Genomic DNA, 16,504 nt, shown 5'->3' with positions numbered 1-16,504 from the left:
AATATGCTGTCAGTTACATGGCATGAAAAGTACTGCTTCTGCTCTGTTTGCATTATGAATTAGCAGATGTGCTTGGTTTGAAGAAACTGATTCATTCCTTAATGGGAAGAAAAATCTTGTTTAGTTTTTCACTTCTTTTTTTATGTATGGGATTTTCACTAACTTTGGACCAGATATTTACCAGGAAGAATGTAAGGTGAGTAATTGTATATCTTTTAATGCAGTGCATTTGTGAACTTCAATGCAAATCTGACATTGGATGGTTCTGTTATTTCTTTAAATTGTCAAATATCTACATTTGTTTATGGCTCCAAATTGATAAACTAGCTACTAAATGGTTCAAAATGAATATAGTTAGCTACTAAAATTATCAAACGAGTTTATAATTAAGACATTAAAAATAATCTTTATTGTAAGAGGCAAGGATTATTTGTTCAAAATACCCAAGAAACATTGTATTATGTATGCAAGTGTATGTCTATCAAAAAATGTCTCCTTAAATCAGTGTTCAAGTTTCTTTTTTTTTTATTTTTACCTACTGCATTTTGATTCACTGTACACAAGTGGAGTACAACTTTCATTTCTATGGTGGTTGTACACGATGTAGATTCACACCATTCGTGTAATCATACATGTGCATGGGGTAATGATGTCTGTCTCATTCCACCATCTTTCAAACTCCTGCACCCTCCCCCTTTCATTTCCTTCTACATAATCTAAAGTTCCTCCATCAGGTTTCTTTTATACTTACAAGTTAATGTTAATTTCACAGTTTCTCCTGTTCTCATGTGAGAAGTAAAAAGAAAATTTAAAATCTCAGAAATATATAACATGTCCCTTAAAGAAAAGTTGTTAAATAATTTTAACAGGTATGAGATAGTAATTGTGTATGATACATGTATTTGTAATTAACAAGCACAATTTCTATTTGTACTCTTATTGTCCCTTTGGTTTCTTTCTGCACCGTATAAGGGAGCATATAGAAGTTTATCTACAAAAAAAAGAATATTCAGAATCTGAATAGCAGTTAATTTATGTTATGTCTCCCAATTACTCATTATGTGCTATTTCAACAAATGCACCAGGGAATTTAGTGTGAACACAAAGCATAGCAGCAAGCAGAGTGATCTAGAAAAACTTGTCTTGAAGAATTATTAAGTCAGCAGCAGATAAAAGCTGTAAGGGTAGGCATCTTAAATTTTTTCTCCCCATTTTTTCCCAAATCAGTTGGTACTTTCCTTCAGGTTTGCTTTTAAATAGTAACTGACTTATTTTCCTAAGTGGTTAAAGTTTAATAATGTTTCCCCATTAAGTTGATACAGAAATGACTGATATGTGTATTACACTGGAAAACGTATACCAAGAATTATAAAAACCCAAATTCTGTTTTTAAGACAAGGTTAACAAATTTAAATAATCTTAACTACAGAAGCTTTAGAGCTTAAAAATTGTATAAATCAATTATCATTCAAGTCTAATAATATGGCACGTTCATTCATTATAAAGCTCAGATACCTCTTGATTGCTGTTTCATGAATGTTCTTTCAAATCATGGATCTGAAATTAAAAATACCTTTCAACTTCATAGGACTATTCATATTCAAAAGTCTTTAGGAAGGACAACTGCAGTTTGAGCTTGATGCAGGTATCCTTAAGCTTAGGAAGAATTCTTCCTTTTCACATTCCTTCCTCATGTTGGATTTATTCTGGAACCAAAAGGAAATCTGTGATCTCCCATTTTCCACTTTGATTTTGGAGTTTATTAATTTGCTTGTTTGTTCCTGCATGTAACACATTTTAAAAATACTTTGTACTTTTCAACAGCTGGGCACTATGCAAGGCTCTGGGTCTTTAGTGAAGACCAAAATAGGTGGAGTCCCTGCCCTCATAGACTAAGACTAGTGAAGAGATGATTATTAATCAAGTAATAAATATAATTATTAAGCAACATGGAAATATGAGGAAAAACTATGGGAGACTGAGCACATAAAATGGTATCTGAACTAGTGTAATAAGACCGTGCTCCTGAGGAAGAGATATTTGAGTTGTGATTGGGAGAATATGTAGAAAATAACTAGGATGATGCAGAACATTCCAGACAGAGGGAACAGCTTGTGTTAAGGCTTTTATGAGGGAAGAAGGAAACCCGGGGAATGAAGAAAGCAAGTGTAGCTGGAGCAGAGAGAAAAGGGAAGAGGTGAACTGAGGCAAGCACAGTCGGCAGACTGAGGACTTCAGGGTGAGTAGGTCATGGTGGGAGTATGGCTTTTGTCCTCAGAAGGACCATGACAGAGCCGCCTCATTGTCACGTTCACCTGCATGAAGGCATATGGCACTCACTGCTACAAATCTAAGATTCTTGATTACTTTTCAAGTATTCCAGAGACCCTTTTTACTGGAAAAGGGTTTGAATAGTTCCTACTGTCATTCAGAGATTGTATAGTAATGGGAAAATGTACATGTATTTTGTCTGGCTTGAGATTACCCTTTCCAGTAAAACCTCATTAATTCAGATTTAGAGGTGTGTGCAGAGCCTATCTGGATTACAGCTTGTTTTAGAAAGTACAGCTGCATTGTTATATCCATGGTTATTAGATGTTCAGACCAGAGACATTGAAAAGACAATGAACTTGTGTTGTCTACTAGAAATCTTTCATTAGTGAACACATGGAAAAATTTAATTAGCAGAACAAAGCCTCAAAAGAGCCAGTACTACTAATGATACTGTTGCTCATTCATTCACTTTGTACTTTTATTCAATAAACATTTATTAAACTCCCCTACTAACTAAATATTTTCAATTGATCTGATCAATTTAATGTTACCTAGGTAAAATATATCTCACAATTTTCTGTTTTCGTTCACTAAGATATTTAAAAATTGAGTATGTAACCTGGCATCATGAAATATGATTTTTGAATAAAATTCAAATTAAGGAAAATTTAAAAATCTATTTGTGTAGTTATATTATTAGAAAGCTTGAAGCTCTTCAAGAAGTAGTGACTGGATATTAGATTTTCTTGTATATATTTAGTGACATTTTAATTTGCATTATAGAATTTGGAGTTTAACTCAGGAAATTAAATTTCTTAGTGCTCCTAGAATGGGCTCAGAGGACTGATTCATGCTAACTCCTCTCACAAGAGTCTTACTATAAATAATAACATCTTCCACACAAACTGTTATATTGAGGGAGTTCTTAAATCTTTATTTGAAGTAGCCCCAAATTAGAAATACCCTAGATACCCATCAATGTATGCAAAGACAAATAAAATGTGGTATATCGACAGTATTCTTAGCAATAAAAGAATGAACTCTTGATATATGCAACAATATACATTGATTTTAAAGTCATTAAAACTGAAAAAAAAGACACTGAAGAATATATATGCTTCTATTAATATAAAATTCTAGAATATGCAAACTAATCTAAAGGCAGAGAAAGCCAGTCTACATTCCTGGGCCTGAGGGTGGAGGGAACATCTCTCTCCACTGCAGAAATGCTTGGGGATATTTTTATGAGTTGTCTTAGTTTGTTTTTTTGCTGCTGTGACTAAAAGGACCCAACCAGCACAATTATAGAGGAGGAAGAGTTTACTTGAGTGCTCACAGTTTCAGAGGTCTCAATCCATAGACAGTAATCTCCATTCCTTGGGGCTGGAGGTGAGGCAAGACATCATGGTGGAAGAGTGTGGCAGAGGCAAGCAGCTAACATCATCAGGGAGCAAAGAGAGAGAGACTCCACTCTCCAGATACAAAATAAATACCTCACAGCCACGCCCTAATTCCCACCACCTCCAGCCACACCCTACCACTTCAATGAATCCTATCAGAGATTAAATCACTGATTGGGTTAAGACTCTTACAACCCAAGCATTTCTCCTCTGAAACTTCCTGCATTGTTTCACATGTGAGTTTTTGGGGAACACCTCACATCCAAACCATAACATGAGTGATGTAAATATTCTGTATCTTTATTGTAGCAGTGATATTGTGCGTATGTGCCAAAATTGATAGATTTGTATACTTTGTACATAGTTCACTGTACACAAACTATACCTCTATAAAATGAGTGAATAAGAAAGAGTGAATAATTGCATGCATACATGAATTTATTTAGGGCACCTAGTAGACATCATTGTCCCCAATTTGTTATCTTCAGAAATTCTCTGTAGATAACAGATCATATTATAAAGAGAATAGTACATTTAATTTGTAATTGATTCCATATGATTAATTCTAAAGCACTTTACTATGATATGACTTTAGTAACTCTGGCTATAATTATTTTTTGCATACATATCATGACATATAATATATATTTTTAATAATTAAAATGTTAAGGTTACATAATAGTGATATGTTAAGCATAGAGTTTGATGTGCCTTCTCATATACTACAGGTAAAACTTATGAAAAACTTCAAATGTATAATAAACAAAATTTTTAGAACATTTATGACCCATTTGGAGATTTAAACACTAAAAATATTTAAAGAATTATCAATATGTTATAGCTGTCATCATGCTGTTAGTTTTTGAAGTCCTTATCTTTTAGGGTAGATATCAAAATGATATAATTTCTGATATTTTCTTCAAAACATTATAGGGGAGAAGTGGGTTATGACTTGCTAATTAATAAAGCTAAATGATAGAAACAGGCACGTAGGGAGGTTCTAAAATATTTTTGTTTATAAAACATTTCATGATGAAACATATACATATATTCTAACCTCATGACTTCACTTCAGGAATTTATCTTAAAGAACTTCATATGGGTATGAACAAACAATCCACAATAACAAAGCAGCATTTTTACACTGCCCCTAAATTGGAAACAACTTGTATCAATTAGCTTTTAATTACTATGATGGAATATCTGACACAGGCTACTTATGAAAAGAAAAAAAAAAAAAAAAAAAAAAAAAAAAAGAGGTCCATGTAGCTCACAACTTTAGAAGTTCAGAAGCATGGCCCCTGTACTGACTCAGTTTTGGCGAGAGCTCCCCGATGGGTGGCGAGTGGGAATGCTGGAACAGGTGTCAGGAGCAAGTGATCACACCTTGAGCCAGGAATCAGGGAGAGCAGAAGGGGCAGGTTTGCGCCTTTTATAACAACTTTTTCACAAGAGCTATTAATGGTTCACATGAAAACTACTGCAAATGCTCAATAACCTAAAGATCTCTCACTATACCTGACCTCCCAATACTGACATCCTGGGTACCAAGCCATTAATCAGAATGAAATTTTGGGGGACCCTCAATTCATAGTATAACTTAAATACTTAAGAATGTTATGAGGTACAACTTCAGAACAGACTGATCACCACTGAGAAGTCCAAATTTGAGGGTCTTTATTAAACCGACCGGCTGACTGTCTCACACAATGCCCCCAAAAAATGGCTATTTGGGAGAACAGCCCCGACCACAGGGTTGTAGGGGTTCTTATACCAAAAATCACATTAATCATAAGTGTCTGTTGCTATGATTCGAAATTACACATTAACATCATGAGATCATCGACAGAGGGGGAAGTGGGTCAAAATGACCCACTTACCTAGGTACAAACTAAAGAATGGTTACTAACATTCACACAATCACTGTTCACATGGTACATTGTTTAGGAGCAATAGGGATCAAAAGAGAGCAATTTTTCTTTACAGGAATTATCATTCTGTATTGTTATGTCACACTAAGTAACTGATGATGGACACAGAGGCGGGTGTTCCCATGGGAGAAGCTTATTTCCTACATAACATGGAGTCTCAGAGCAAAATGGAGTCTGTTTAGTCATTTCCCTTAGAGTCTGGCCTATAACATTCTCATGGAGTCAGATCTGTCAGCCCATCACAAGATAGGAGTTTGGCAGCAACTCGGGAGGCTGAGGCAGGAGGATCACAAGTTCAAAGCCAGCCTCAGCAACTTAGTGAGACCCTTTCACAAAATAAAAAATAAAAATGACTGGGGATATGACTCAGTGGTTAAAAATGCCCCTGGGTTCAATACCTGATAATACATAAATAAATGAATAAATAAATAAATAAATAAATAAAATAGGAATTTGGTTAAAGATATTATGATAACGTTTTCATGATGTAATATCACATTGAATTCAAAATCGTATCAGAAAAATATATAGCATCAGTAACAATTTGTGATATATTTTTATGTTAAAAAAAATTGCAGACTCCCGTCTGGGTGCCATGGCATACACCTGTGATCTCAGCAGCTCAGGAGGCCAAGGCTGGAGGATTGAGAGCTCAAAGCCAGCCTCAGCAAAAGTGAGGCACTAAGCAACTCAGTGAGACTCTGTCTCTAAATAAAGTACAAAAAAGGGCTGGGGATGTGGCTCAGTGGTTGAGTGCCCCTGTGTAGGGGTGTGTGCCAGGCTAGCTCAGGCGCAGGTAAGAGCTGACGGAGTCATAACCCAGACTCCGGGAGTTGGGTAAATGCAGGCTTGTGATGAGCAACCTGCAAACTCATTTATTGCAGGAGAAACCACACATTTTATAGACTTTTAACCCAATCACAATGTGCCACGGGGGATCAGACCACCAGGCCCCTATACAGGTTCTCATGGTAACACGAGGTAAATTTGGGGACAGTTTACTTTCCTAGGTGACCAGAGTGGAATGCTCCTCTCCATAAGTATTCCTGATGGGCATGAATGTGTGAAGGCTTTCCTTACACACTTGAGACATCCACAGCTGCTAGCCAAGACTTAGGATTTCTTCCAACACTCCTGAGTTCAATTCCCAGTACCAAAACAAAAAAATTGCAGACTCCAAAATAGTATGTTCATAAAAATCTGTTTTTAAGTTTTATAAAAAGTAAATTGTATATGCATGTGGTATATCGATGTATGTTTATGTGTGTATTAAGAGACTGGAAGTATATATCTCATAATTTCTATTCTCATCATTTTCTAAAATACCTTTTTGGTACCTGGATTTTTTTAAATGACAAGAATTGCTTATTTTGGCTTTAGTATACTAACAATACAATATAGTACATAACTTTACTATAAAATATTTTATTATGCTTTATTCTTTTGTTATTATTTGTTTTTGGTTAAACCTCTGTGCCTAGCACACTGCTTGACATATGGAGGGCTCTCTACAATATTCAATGAATAAGGATCAGGGTTGATTTTTAAAATTTTTTCTTTAAACTTTTCTGAATTGTCTATATTTTCTTTGAAGAGCATGTATTACTTTTTATATCAGAAATTCACCATTAAAAAATGAATAGTTCTTTCAGTCTAAGTTTCTGCTCCTCTGCTCTGAGATATAATTCCTGAAATATACCTCTTTTTTTTTTGCACCTTTTTTAATTTTTTTTAATTTTAATTTATTTTTATTGTAAACAAATGGGATACATGTTGTTTCTGTTTGTACATGGAGTAACAGCATACCAGTTTACGTAATCATACATTTACATAGGTTAATAATGATGTTTGATTCATTCTGTTATTTTTTCCTTCCCCCACCCCTCTTTTCTCTCTAAACAGTCCCTCCTTCCTCCATTCTTGCTCCCCTCCAACCCCCCATTAGGTGTCATCATCCACTTATCAGCGAGATCATTCATCCTTCGGTCTTTTGAGATTGGCTTATCTCACTTAGCATGATATTCTCCAGTTTCGTCCATTTGCCTGCAAATGCCATAATTTTATTATTCTTTATAGCTGAGTAATATTCCATTATATATATATATCACAGTTTCTTTATCCATTCATCAACTGAAGGACATCTAGGTTGGTTCCAGAGTCTGGCTATTGTGAATTGAGCAGCTACGAACATTGATGTGGCTGTATCTCTGTAGTATGCTGATTTTTTTTTATTGTAAACAAATGGGATACATGTTGTTTCTCTGTTTGTACATGGCGTAAAGGCGTACCATTTGTGTAATCATAAATTTACATAGGGTAATGTTGTTTGATTCATTCTGTTTTTTTCCCCTTCCCCCCACCTCTCCCACCCCTCTTTTCCCTCTATATAGTCCTTCCTTCCTTCATTCTTGCCGCCCTCCCTAACCCTAACACTGACCCCTTTCTCCCCACATTATGTGTCGTCATCATCCACTTATTAGCGATATCATTCGTCCTTTGGTCTTTTGAGATTGGCTTATCTCACTTAGCATGATATTCTCCAATTTCATCCATTTGCCTGCAAATGCCATAATTTTATCATTCTTTATGGTGGAGTAATATTCCATTGTATACATATACCACAGTTTCTTTATCCATTCATCAATTGAAGAACATCTAGGTTGGTTCCACAGTCTGGCTATTGTGAATTGAGCAGCTATGAACATTGATGTGGCTGTATCTCTGTAGTATGCTGATTTTAAGTCCTTTGGGTATAGGCTGAGGAGTGGGATAGCTTGGTCAAATGGTGAGTCCATTCCAAGTTTTCTAAGGAGTCTCCATACTGCTTTCCAGAGTGGCTGCACTAATTTGCATCCCCACCAGCAATGTATGAGTGTACCTTTTTCCCCACATTCTCTCCAACACCTATTGTAATGTACAAAGCTGCTCTAACACCCTTTCCGATGCAGCCATTTCCCCGCCTCCCAACTACTGTCAGTCTGTGAACATCCTAGCTAGCTATTGGTTCATCAGTCAGCTTGCTAGTGTCCTTCTCCGTTATTGGTTCCGTTAGCCCAGCGGGATTCTTAAAGATAGCTTCACCGCCATGTTTTCTCTCTTGCCTTTCTCTCCCCCGACTCACTTTCTCCTCCTTGTTTTCCACTCTCTCTAGTGCACACCCTTTCTCTTTTCCTTTCATTTTCTCTCTTACCCTGCAGGGAGACACTCTGTTTGCTTAATAAACTCCCATATGTGATTTCCCGTGTCCGGCGTGGTTTTTGTGGGATTCCTCACATTGGTGCCGTGACTTGGATGGGTCCTTCCACTGCCTCTTAAGCAAGTGGAAACCCATCTGATGCCCCAGTGGCCCCCGGACACAGCCCCACCTTCCATTCGCCCAGACACTCAGCTTTTTGCATGCAACACTGGACTTCAGATTGGTGAGTTCCCTTAGACAGGTCCCCACTCTAGATCATTTAAACATACCTCTGCTGACCTGAGAAGCGACCATCGAGTGTCTGGGGCTCTTGAGGTGGCTGAGGGGTGGGGGTACCCTAGCCACAACTTTTATAGTTATGGCTGGCCCCTATAGTCGGTCTTCTCTGCTAGGTGGATTCCTGATTTTATGGTGGAGATTCTCTCTCAGGGTTGAGGCTCATCTTGCGCTCACACTCGTACTCAAAAACCCTGATATCAGGTCCTCAATTCTTCTTGGCTTTTGCCTGGCCCCACATTGATGTTTGTGTGACGACACCATCTATGTGCTACCTTCTTATCTCCAGTCAACTACTCTGGCCTCAGGATGCCCTAGCCACAGACTTGGCTATATCAGTCTCCACCATGGGATCTGGGTCCTCCATTCTGGCAGATTCAACCCTTCGCCTGACCCCTGGCTTAAAGCCATTAAAATTCCTTTGTGTAATGGCGCACAGCTTCCACGAGTGAGCGGGCAGATGGAAAGGGATTCCTTATCTTCAAGTCTCTTCCTTCTTCCTTCTTGGCTCTTCCTGCAAACTCAAACGTCACCTCCTTCTCCCCCTCTTAATCCTTCCTCCTCCTCCAACTTTGACTCAGCTGTTTCTGCTTCCATTCCCTGGCCCAGCCTACCTAGTCCTCCTGCCACAAGGTCCTGTATAGGCCGCTGTGGAGGGAGTAACCAGCCCAACCATCAGTGGCATGTCCCAGTAAGGAGTATGATATAGCAGCCCCATTCCCCACAAGTAGTGGGAGATAATGTTTCACAATTTTCTGCATCCAAACCTAATTGATTACTAACCAGGGAAAAGGGTTAAAATGCCCTAGGCATCAAGTTTCTGCTAGAACCAGTTAGCCCCTTTCAGATCTCAGTCAAGGCTTACACTGAAATGAAAATGGAGGAAGGCCCAGTGGGAGACCAGTCTGAAACCCAAGGGGAAAAAAAATGTCCATTTTAAATTTCTCCTGGGCTGCAACACAACACTTTATCTCTCCCTTTTCCTCTTCTCTCTGCCCTTCTCTTTCCCATTTTCTCATGCTATAATTAAAGGCCATTATCATTTTTCTTCTAGGACTCTTGTTTTTCTTAAATGCTATATTTTTGAGCTCACAATTTTGATCCTACATACCTAGATTAATGATTTTTGATCAGTTCTTTTTATCCAACTCGAGTTTTTTTGAACATCTGTTACATTGCAATGGAGATAAACATTACAAGGCCTTTACTTTTGTGTTAAATATAAGCATGCATAAAAATTAAAATTTAAGAAATGGATCCAAATACTTTTAATTCACATGATTTAAAAAGGTTCAATTTAAATTGGGTAAACTAATAGAAGTAAAATGTCTTTAAAATTAACTCACAAGTCTCTAGGTGGTCAAACTAATAAAATGTTGATGTTTATAAAATGTCTAACATCAATTTTTCTAGGACTTTTCTTCCACAGGAAAGAGACGGCAAATACTGTTGGTACACTTGTCTGATATCTTTTTTTTTACAATGAGATGAGTGAATTAGAGTTGACATGTATGGGATTACTCAAATGTGCTTGTTAGAAACATTTGATTAATTTATAAAGTTATTCCATGGAGTAACATACTTAAAAACATTATTCTTTGTATATTAAATGTGTTCATATTTTCCAGGTATACAAGCCTAAAAGCAGAAAATTTATCAAGCTGCTATTCTCCAAATTAAACTTGACTGTAATGAAGCACCCACCCCCAGATGCCTTTACAACCTGCTCTTCCCCAACCAGACTTCAACCATGGACCCCTTGATTAACCCGATTTCTAAAAAGGGAACTCCAAACTGCTTGACCCACACTGCCCCCTTCCATCTCAAAGAAGCCAGAGTGGTCATCGACCCCCTTTCCCTACAGCAGTAAAAGAGTTCCTAAAATTAGAGGGTGAATGAAGCCAGAATTGGGGACAGGCAGTTAGTGTAGAAATAGGGGATCAGTCAAATCGAGGAAATGAAGTCCACGAAAACCATCTGCCTCTGGAAGTCTGGAAGACTGCCCCTGGGAGAATGGACTTTTTACATCTCACCTGCAAAACCATCCCCAGTCACTTAGACAGGAAGGAGAGATAAGGCGGGAAAGAACTGGAGAGCAAAAGATTTTCTTATAAAAACAGAAATGTGGGCATGTAATGTACAAAGCTGTTCCCCCTCCCTTTCCGATGCAGCCATTTCCCCGCCTCCCAACTACTGTCAGTCTGTGAACATCCTAGATAGCTATTGGTTCATCAGTCAGCTTGCAAGTATCCTTCTCCATTATTGGTCCCATTAGCCCAGTGAGATTCTTAAAGATAGCTTCACCGCCATCTTTTCTCTCTTGCCTTTCTCTTCCCCTGACTCACTTTCTTTCTCCTCCTTGTTTTCCACTCTCTCTAGTGCACACCCTTTCTCTTTTCCCCTCATTTTCTCTCTTACCCTGCAGAGAGACACTCTGTTTGCTTAGTAAACTCCCTTATGTGATTTCCTGTGTTCGGCGTGGTTTTCGTGGGATTCCTTACACCTATTGTTGCTTGTATTCTTGATAATTGCCATTCTAATTGGAATGGAATCTTATTCCATCTAATTGGATGGAATCTTAGTGTAGTTTTGATTTGCATTTCTCTTATTACTAAAGATGGTGAACATTTTTTCATATGTTTGTTGATTGCTTGTAGATCTTCTGTGAAGTGTCTGTTCATATCCTTAGCCCATTTGTTGATTGGGTTATTTGTATTCTTGGTGTAGAGTTTTTTGAGTTCTTTATATATTCTGGAAATTAGTGCTCTATCTGAAGTATGAGTGGCAAAGATATTCTCCCACTCTGTAGGCTCTCTCTTCGCATTGCTGATAGTTTCCTTTGCTGAGAGAAAGCTATTTAGTTTGAATCTATCCCAGTTATTGATTCTTGCTTTTATTTCTTGTGCTATGGGAGTCCTGTTAAGGAAGTCTAATCCTAAGCCAACAAGTTGAAGATTTGGACCTACTTTTTCTTCTTTAAGATGCAGGGTCTCTGGTCTGATTTCAAGGTCCTTGATCCATAGTGAGTTGATTTTTGTGCAGGGTGAGAGATAGTGGTTTAGTTTCATTCTGTTGCATATGGATTTCCAGTTTTCCCAGCACCATTTGTTGAAGAGGCTATCTTTTCTCCATTGCATATTTTTGGCACCTTTGTCTAGTATGAGAAAATTGTGTTTATTTGGGTTTGTGTTCGTGTCCTCTATTCTGTACCATTGATCTACCTGTCTATTTTGGTGCCAATACCATGCCGTTTTTGTTACTATTGCTTTGTAGTAGAGTTGAAGGAAATATACCTCTTAAAGCTTCATGTAATCTGAATTGTAGGTACTTAATCAGCATTTTAATTTTTTTTTCTTCCAATTTCAGTTCTCAAACATCTTCAAATAAAGAAATGCTTAAAAAGAATGGTAAGACTCTGTGATTCCTTGGTGGAGGGTGTTAAAGAACAGCCTTTTTCTGTGATAGGCTTCCCTTACTAGTGGTGTTTATACCTGGGTTCCCCCATGTGACAAATTTCTTAAACTAGTATATTCTAAATTATTAGGCAAAAGAGACTCAAGTCTGATATATTTCACAGTGCTTAGCATTTTATTGTCATTCAATTACATTAAAAAATTGATGACATTCAGCTTGGTACTTATATCTTTATTTGACAGGTCAACAGAGTAACAGAGAGATGAAACCAACCCAGAATTTCACAACAATACCAACCACAAAGGTATGGGTCTGCCTGAGAATTAGATTGCAATCTATCTTTTAAAAAATTAAAACATTTTCTCTTTCGTCGGAGGTACTGAGAAAATATAAATAATAATTTTGTTAACAATTAACATATTCTTGCTTGAACTTTCGGTAGGGAAGTATATTATAGTGTTCTTAAAATTGAGAAAAACCTAAAGTATTTGATTTTCTTGTCTTATATTTTCATTACAATATTCAGTTTTACTTTTATTTTTTCATTACAATATTCAGTTTTACTTTTATTGCTTTCCAGATTCCATCACTATAGTAGCATTTTATCCTTCTATATTATTTTTATTTTTTGTTGGTTTGTACTTTCTTTTTATTGGTACATTGTAGTTGTACATAATAGTGAGATTCATCATATCATATTTATACATGAACATAATTTGCTCAATCTCCTTCCCCAGTACCTTCCTTTCCCTCCCTGCTTCCTACCTGCTGATCCCCTTGCTGTACTCTATTGGGTCCCTTCTAGCATTTTGTCTTTGTTTATCCTTGAGCTTGCATTGCTGTTGCCTCTTAATTAATTTTTTTTTCATCAGTATTTGCACTGGAGTAATTGGTTTACCTTTTTTTTTTTTTTTTTTTTTTTTTGGTGGAGCTGGGGATTGAACCCAGGGCCTTGTGCTCTACCAGCTGAGCCATATCTCCAGCCCTTGGTTCACTTTTTGTGTTGTATGTTTTACAGATTTTAATGAATGTCTGACATGTCCATCATTACAAGATATGAATTAGCCCTTTTACTTCTAGGAAAACTTTTGTACCATGGACACAAGTTTATTTTTTAATTTTATTTTATTTGATTAATTAGGCCTTTAACAATCTGAGCAAAGAAGGACATTTAGAAAAAGAACACTGGAATGCCTTCAGCCATCATAACCCTGTTAATGTCTCTGCTGATGGAATTTCCTGCATTCTCTTCTGGGCCAAAAGAATAATAATTAAATTTAAGAATCGTACCTGGCTGGACCTTACAGATGAAGCATTTGGTCAAAAGGCAATAGTGGACTCCACCAACTCAAATTGCAGTGAAGAAAGTGCCATGTAAGTGGATCTGTTTGCTTGAGGAATCCCTGAGGGCTATTGTCTGTTCACTGTGAAGATCCAGTTTTTGTCATTCAGAAGAGAAAAGGGGGTTCCTTTGAATATGACCCTGATATTCTTTGAGGAAGGGAGCAAGTATTTGATATCTAAATGAAAGAACAAGTCAGAAATTAAAGATTTAAAATTTTTTCCTGGCAATTTCCTTCTGGACCTTTTAACCAATTATCATAATTACTTTATGGAAAATAAGAGTTTTGGAAATGAGGATTTCCAAACCCTTTCTGAAAAAAAAAAAAAAAAAAAAGAAAAGAAAGGAAAGAAGGAAAGAAAGACTTCAGGCTGTCTCAACTCTGAATGTTAGGTTTCAAACTCTTTTGTCTCTCCATGGAAGAAATTGCATGTCATAGCTGAGTTATACATGTGAGTGAAAGAGAGAAGACTCGCTTTAGCCAGGACAAATGTCTGACTCTAAGAGGGGCTTTCTGAAATTGTGGAACACTGCCTATTTGCAAATGTGCAAGGAACTTCTAAGTGGCTAAGCTTCAGAGAATTCTTTAGGACATTTCCACCTGATGAGAACGATTAGTTTTGATAAGAGATAAGCTGATTAAACAGATGTCCCTTTTGAAGAACAAATCAATTTCCAATGTCTTTCTCTGCTTTTCAGTCATCTAAGCAAAACAATTTTGCTATTACTTGCTTTGGTCCAGGGGGAGAAAAATTTGACATGTTCCACTAGTGTTCTATAAACCTCCTTTTCAATATTTGCTGGTAAAAATGGATGCTTTTGGAAGATTCTCTGCATTTGTTATGGCCTCGTTCAGATGGATAAGATGCTTTGTATAAACCATGACCTATTGTATGTGTGTGCGTGTGTGTGTGTTCTTTTTACACTTTATATACTTTGAAAACAACTTTTTGTTCCTCAACTTTATTTCTCATCTAAAAATTCCTGATGATGGATAAAAATGAATTATATTGATATGCACTTCAAAGTCACATCATTATTAGTATTTTGCTATTGAGAATGACTATCTCTTAATAGAGACTTAGGGAATTGAAAGTGTAAACATCCAAAATCCTTCCAGATTTGTTTACCCTGTTATAGCATGACTATATAGACTATCAAGAGATGTCGGCACTGCTGAGAGCTCAGGACCTTCTTCCTCAGGGTCTAATTTATGCTCTACAGGGCTCTTTATTTGTGGTCAGCTGCATGGAGAGAGGCTGATTGCCTAGAGATAACTGTGGCTAGCCCATCTTAATTGCATTTATTCTGATGCTAGGGTATTTGTGGGGAAAATCATGGCACCACAGCTTTTCACTGGGCTTTGGGGATCTTAGTGATCATGGGGAGCCTAAACAGATGGGAAAAATAAAAATTTGGCTTCTGGACCTAGTTCTTCCAGTGAACTTTGTTACTTTGCAAATAGGACCCGTAGGATCATCATCTGTCAGATGTGTTATCATCTGGAAATTAGTGTCTTCTATGCTGAACTGGGAGGAGTTCTCTTTCCTCTACAGATCAGATTGAAGACTTTACCCCATTGCTCCCATTGGTTATCTTATGATACCTGATTAGAATATTGCCCAATTTTCTCCCATTGATTACTTTAGAAAACCTAATTAGAATACTGCACAGTTTACCCCCATTGGTCATTTTAAAATACTGAACCTGTGGCAGGAATTATCATGGTGATAAGTCCTCAGTGGCCAGAGTTATCATGGTCATGGGGTTTATCAAAAACAGAGACATGACTTATCTCCCTGTCTTATCCTCCAGCAGCATCTTTCTTATACCCTTCTGCTGCCATTTTGATGTCCCTGAACTCTTCCTACCTAACAGATGGACATGATGCTATCTACTCATTGTGACCAAGAGGCCTAACATGTACATGAGATCTTCACAAGCCCCTTATCTTTTATTCCTCATAATAACTCTTTAAGTCACAGGTCACTACTCCTGTTCCAGGTGAGGAAATCAAATCTCAAAGAAGTTAAAAATTTAATTCAGCCTCATAATTTGTATTTAACAGAACTGGGGGGGACTGCTTAGTGACATTTTCCTTCCTTCCCCTTGGACCTTTTGAAAGTCAAATGAGGAGATGTATGCATAAGTAAGTACTTTGAGAACTTGTCAAATGTTATTTAAATGAGTAGTATTCTAACTTCAATAGAGTGAGTTGGTATCTAACTGTTGGAGAGGCCTTGAGAGCTTAAATTAACTTTGGGGTAGTCCTCCTCAGGTGCATGTGCTCACCTGCGGGTGAGGGAGGTTTACCAGAAAGTGAGGCAATCAAGAACCAGACACTGAGACAGTGTGGTCGATTCCTGTAAATTGCTTAGATGAGTGAGATGCCTTTGTGTGCTGATGAGGAAATTTTATATTTGAAAGAACCAGAATAGGAGTGCTTGGAGAATAAACCCATGCAAAGACATAACCATGTAAGGTCAAAAACATGGATTTAAAAAAAAAATGAAGACCATGTTCTAGCTCTTGGAAACAAAATGTTCAGGGAGAAGCAAATTTGGCAGACAGATTTGCTACGGAAGTCTGTATAAATAGTGAAAGCCCTGAGAATAGAACATAATCCCAGCATTTGTGTATATTTTGAATTTAGACAGTTATAGTCTGCTGA

The 16,504-nt window shown here is 37.2% G+C and overlaps 1 protein-coding gene across 4 annotated transcripts in view; it reads left to right on the top strand.

Annotated features, from left to right (window-relative positions):
- LOC306664588 (V-type proton ATPase subunit S1-like protein) overlaps positions 1-16,504 on the top strand; it is a gene marked incomplete at its 5' end in the record, with an annotated part of 39,965 nt that overhangs the window by 10,672 nt on the left and 12,789 nt on the right. For 2 of the 4 annotated variants that reach the window (XM_079145565.1, XM_079145564.1), the window contains 3 exons: positions 12,444-12,484; positions 12,734-12,795; positions 13,633-13,865. In XM_079145565.1, the coding sequence (XP_079001691.1) occupies positions 12,469-12,484; positions 12,734-12,795; positions 13,633-13,865 (311 nt within the window). Of the gene's footprint in view, positions 1-101; positions 197-12,443; positions 12,485-12,733; positions 12,796-13,632; positions 13,866-16,504 lie in introns of those variants that run through there. The other 2 variants (XM_079145566.1, XM_079145563.1) reach the window with 2 other exon arrangements.

This window comes from Sciurus vulgaris, assembly GCF_902686455.1.
Source record: "Sciurus vulgaris genome assembly, chromosome: 6".
Classification (NCBI taxonomy): domain Eukaryota; kingdom Metazoa; phylum Chordata; class Mammalia; order Rodentia; family Sciuridae; genus Sciurus; species Sciurus vulgaris.
Note: the sequence above shows the minus strand (reverse complement) of the source record. Positions and strands in the feature narration are given on the sequence as shown.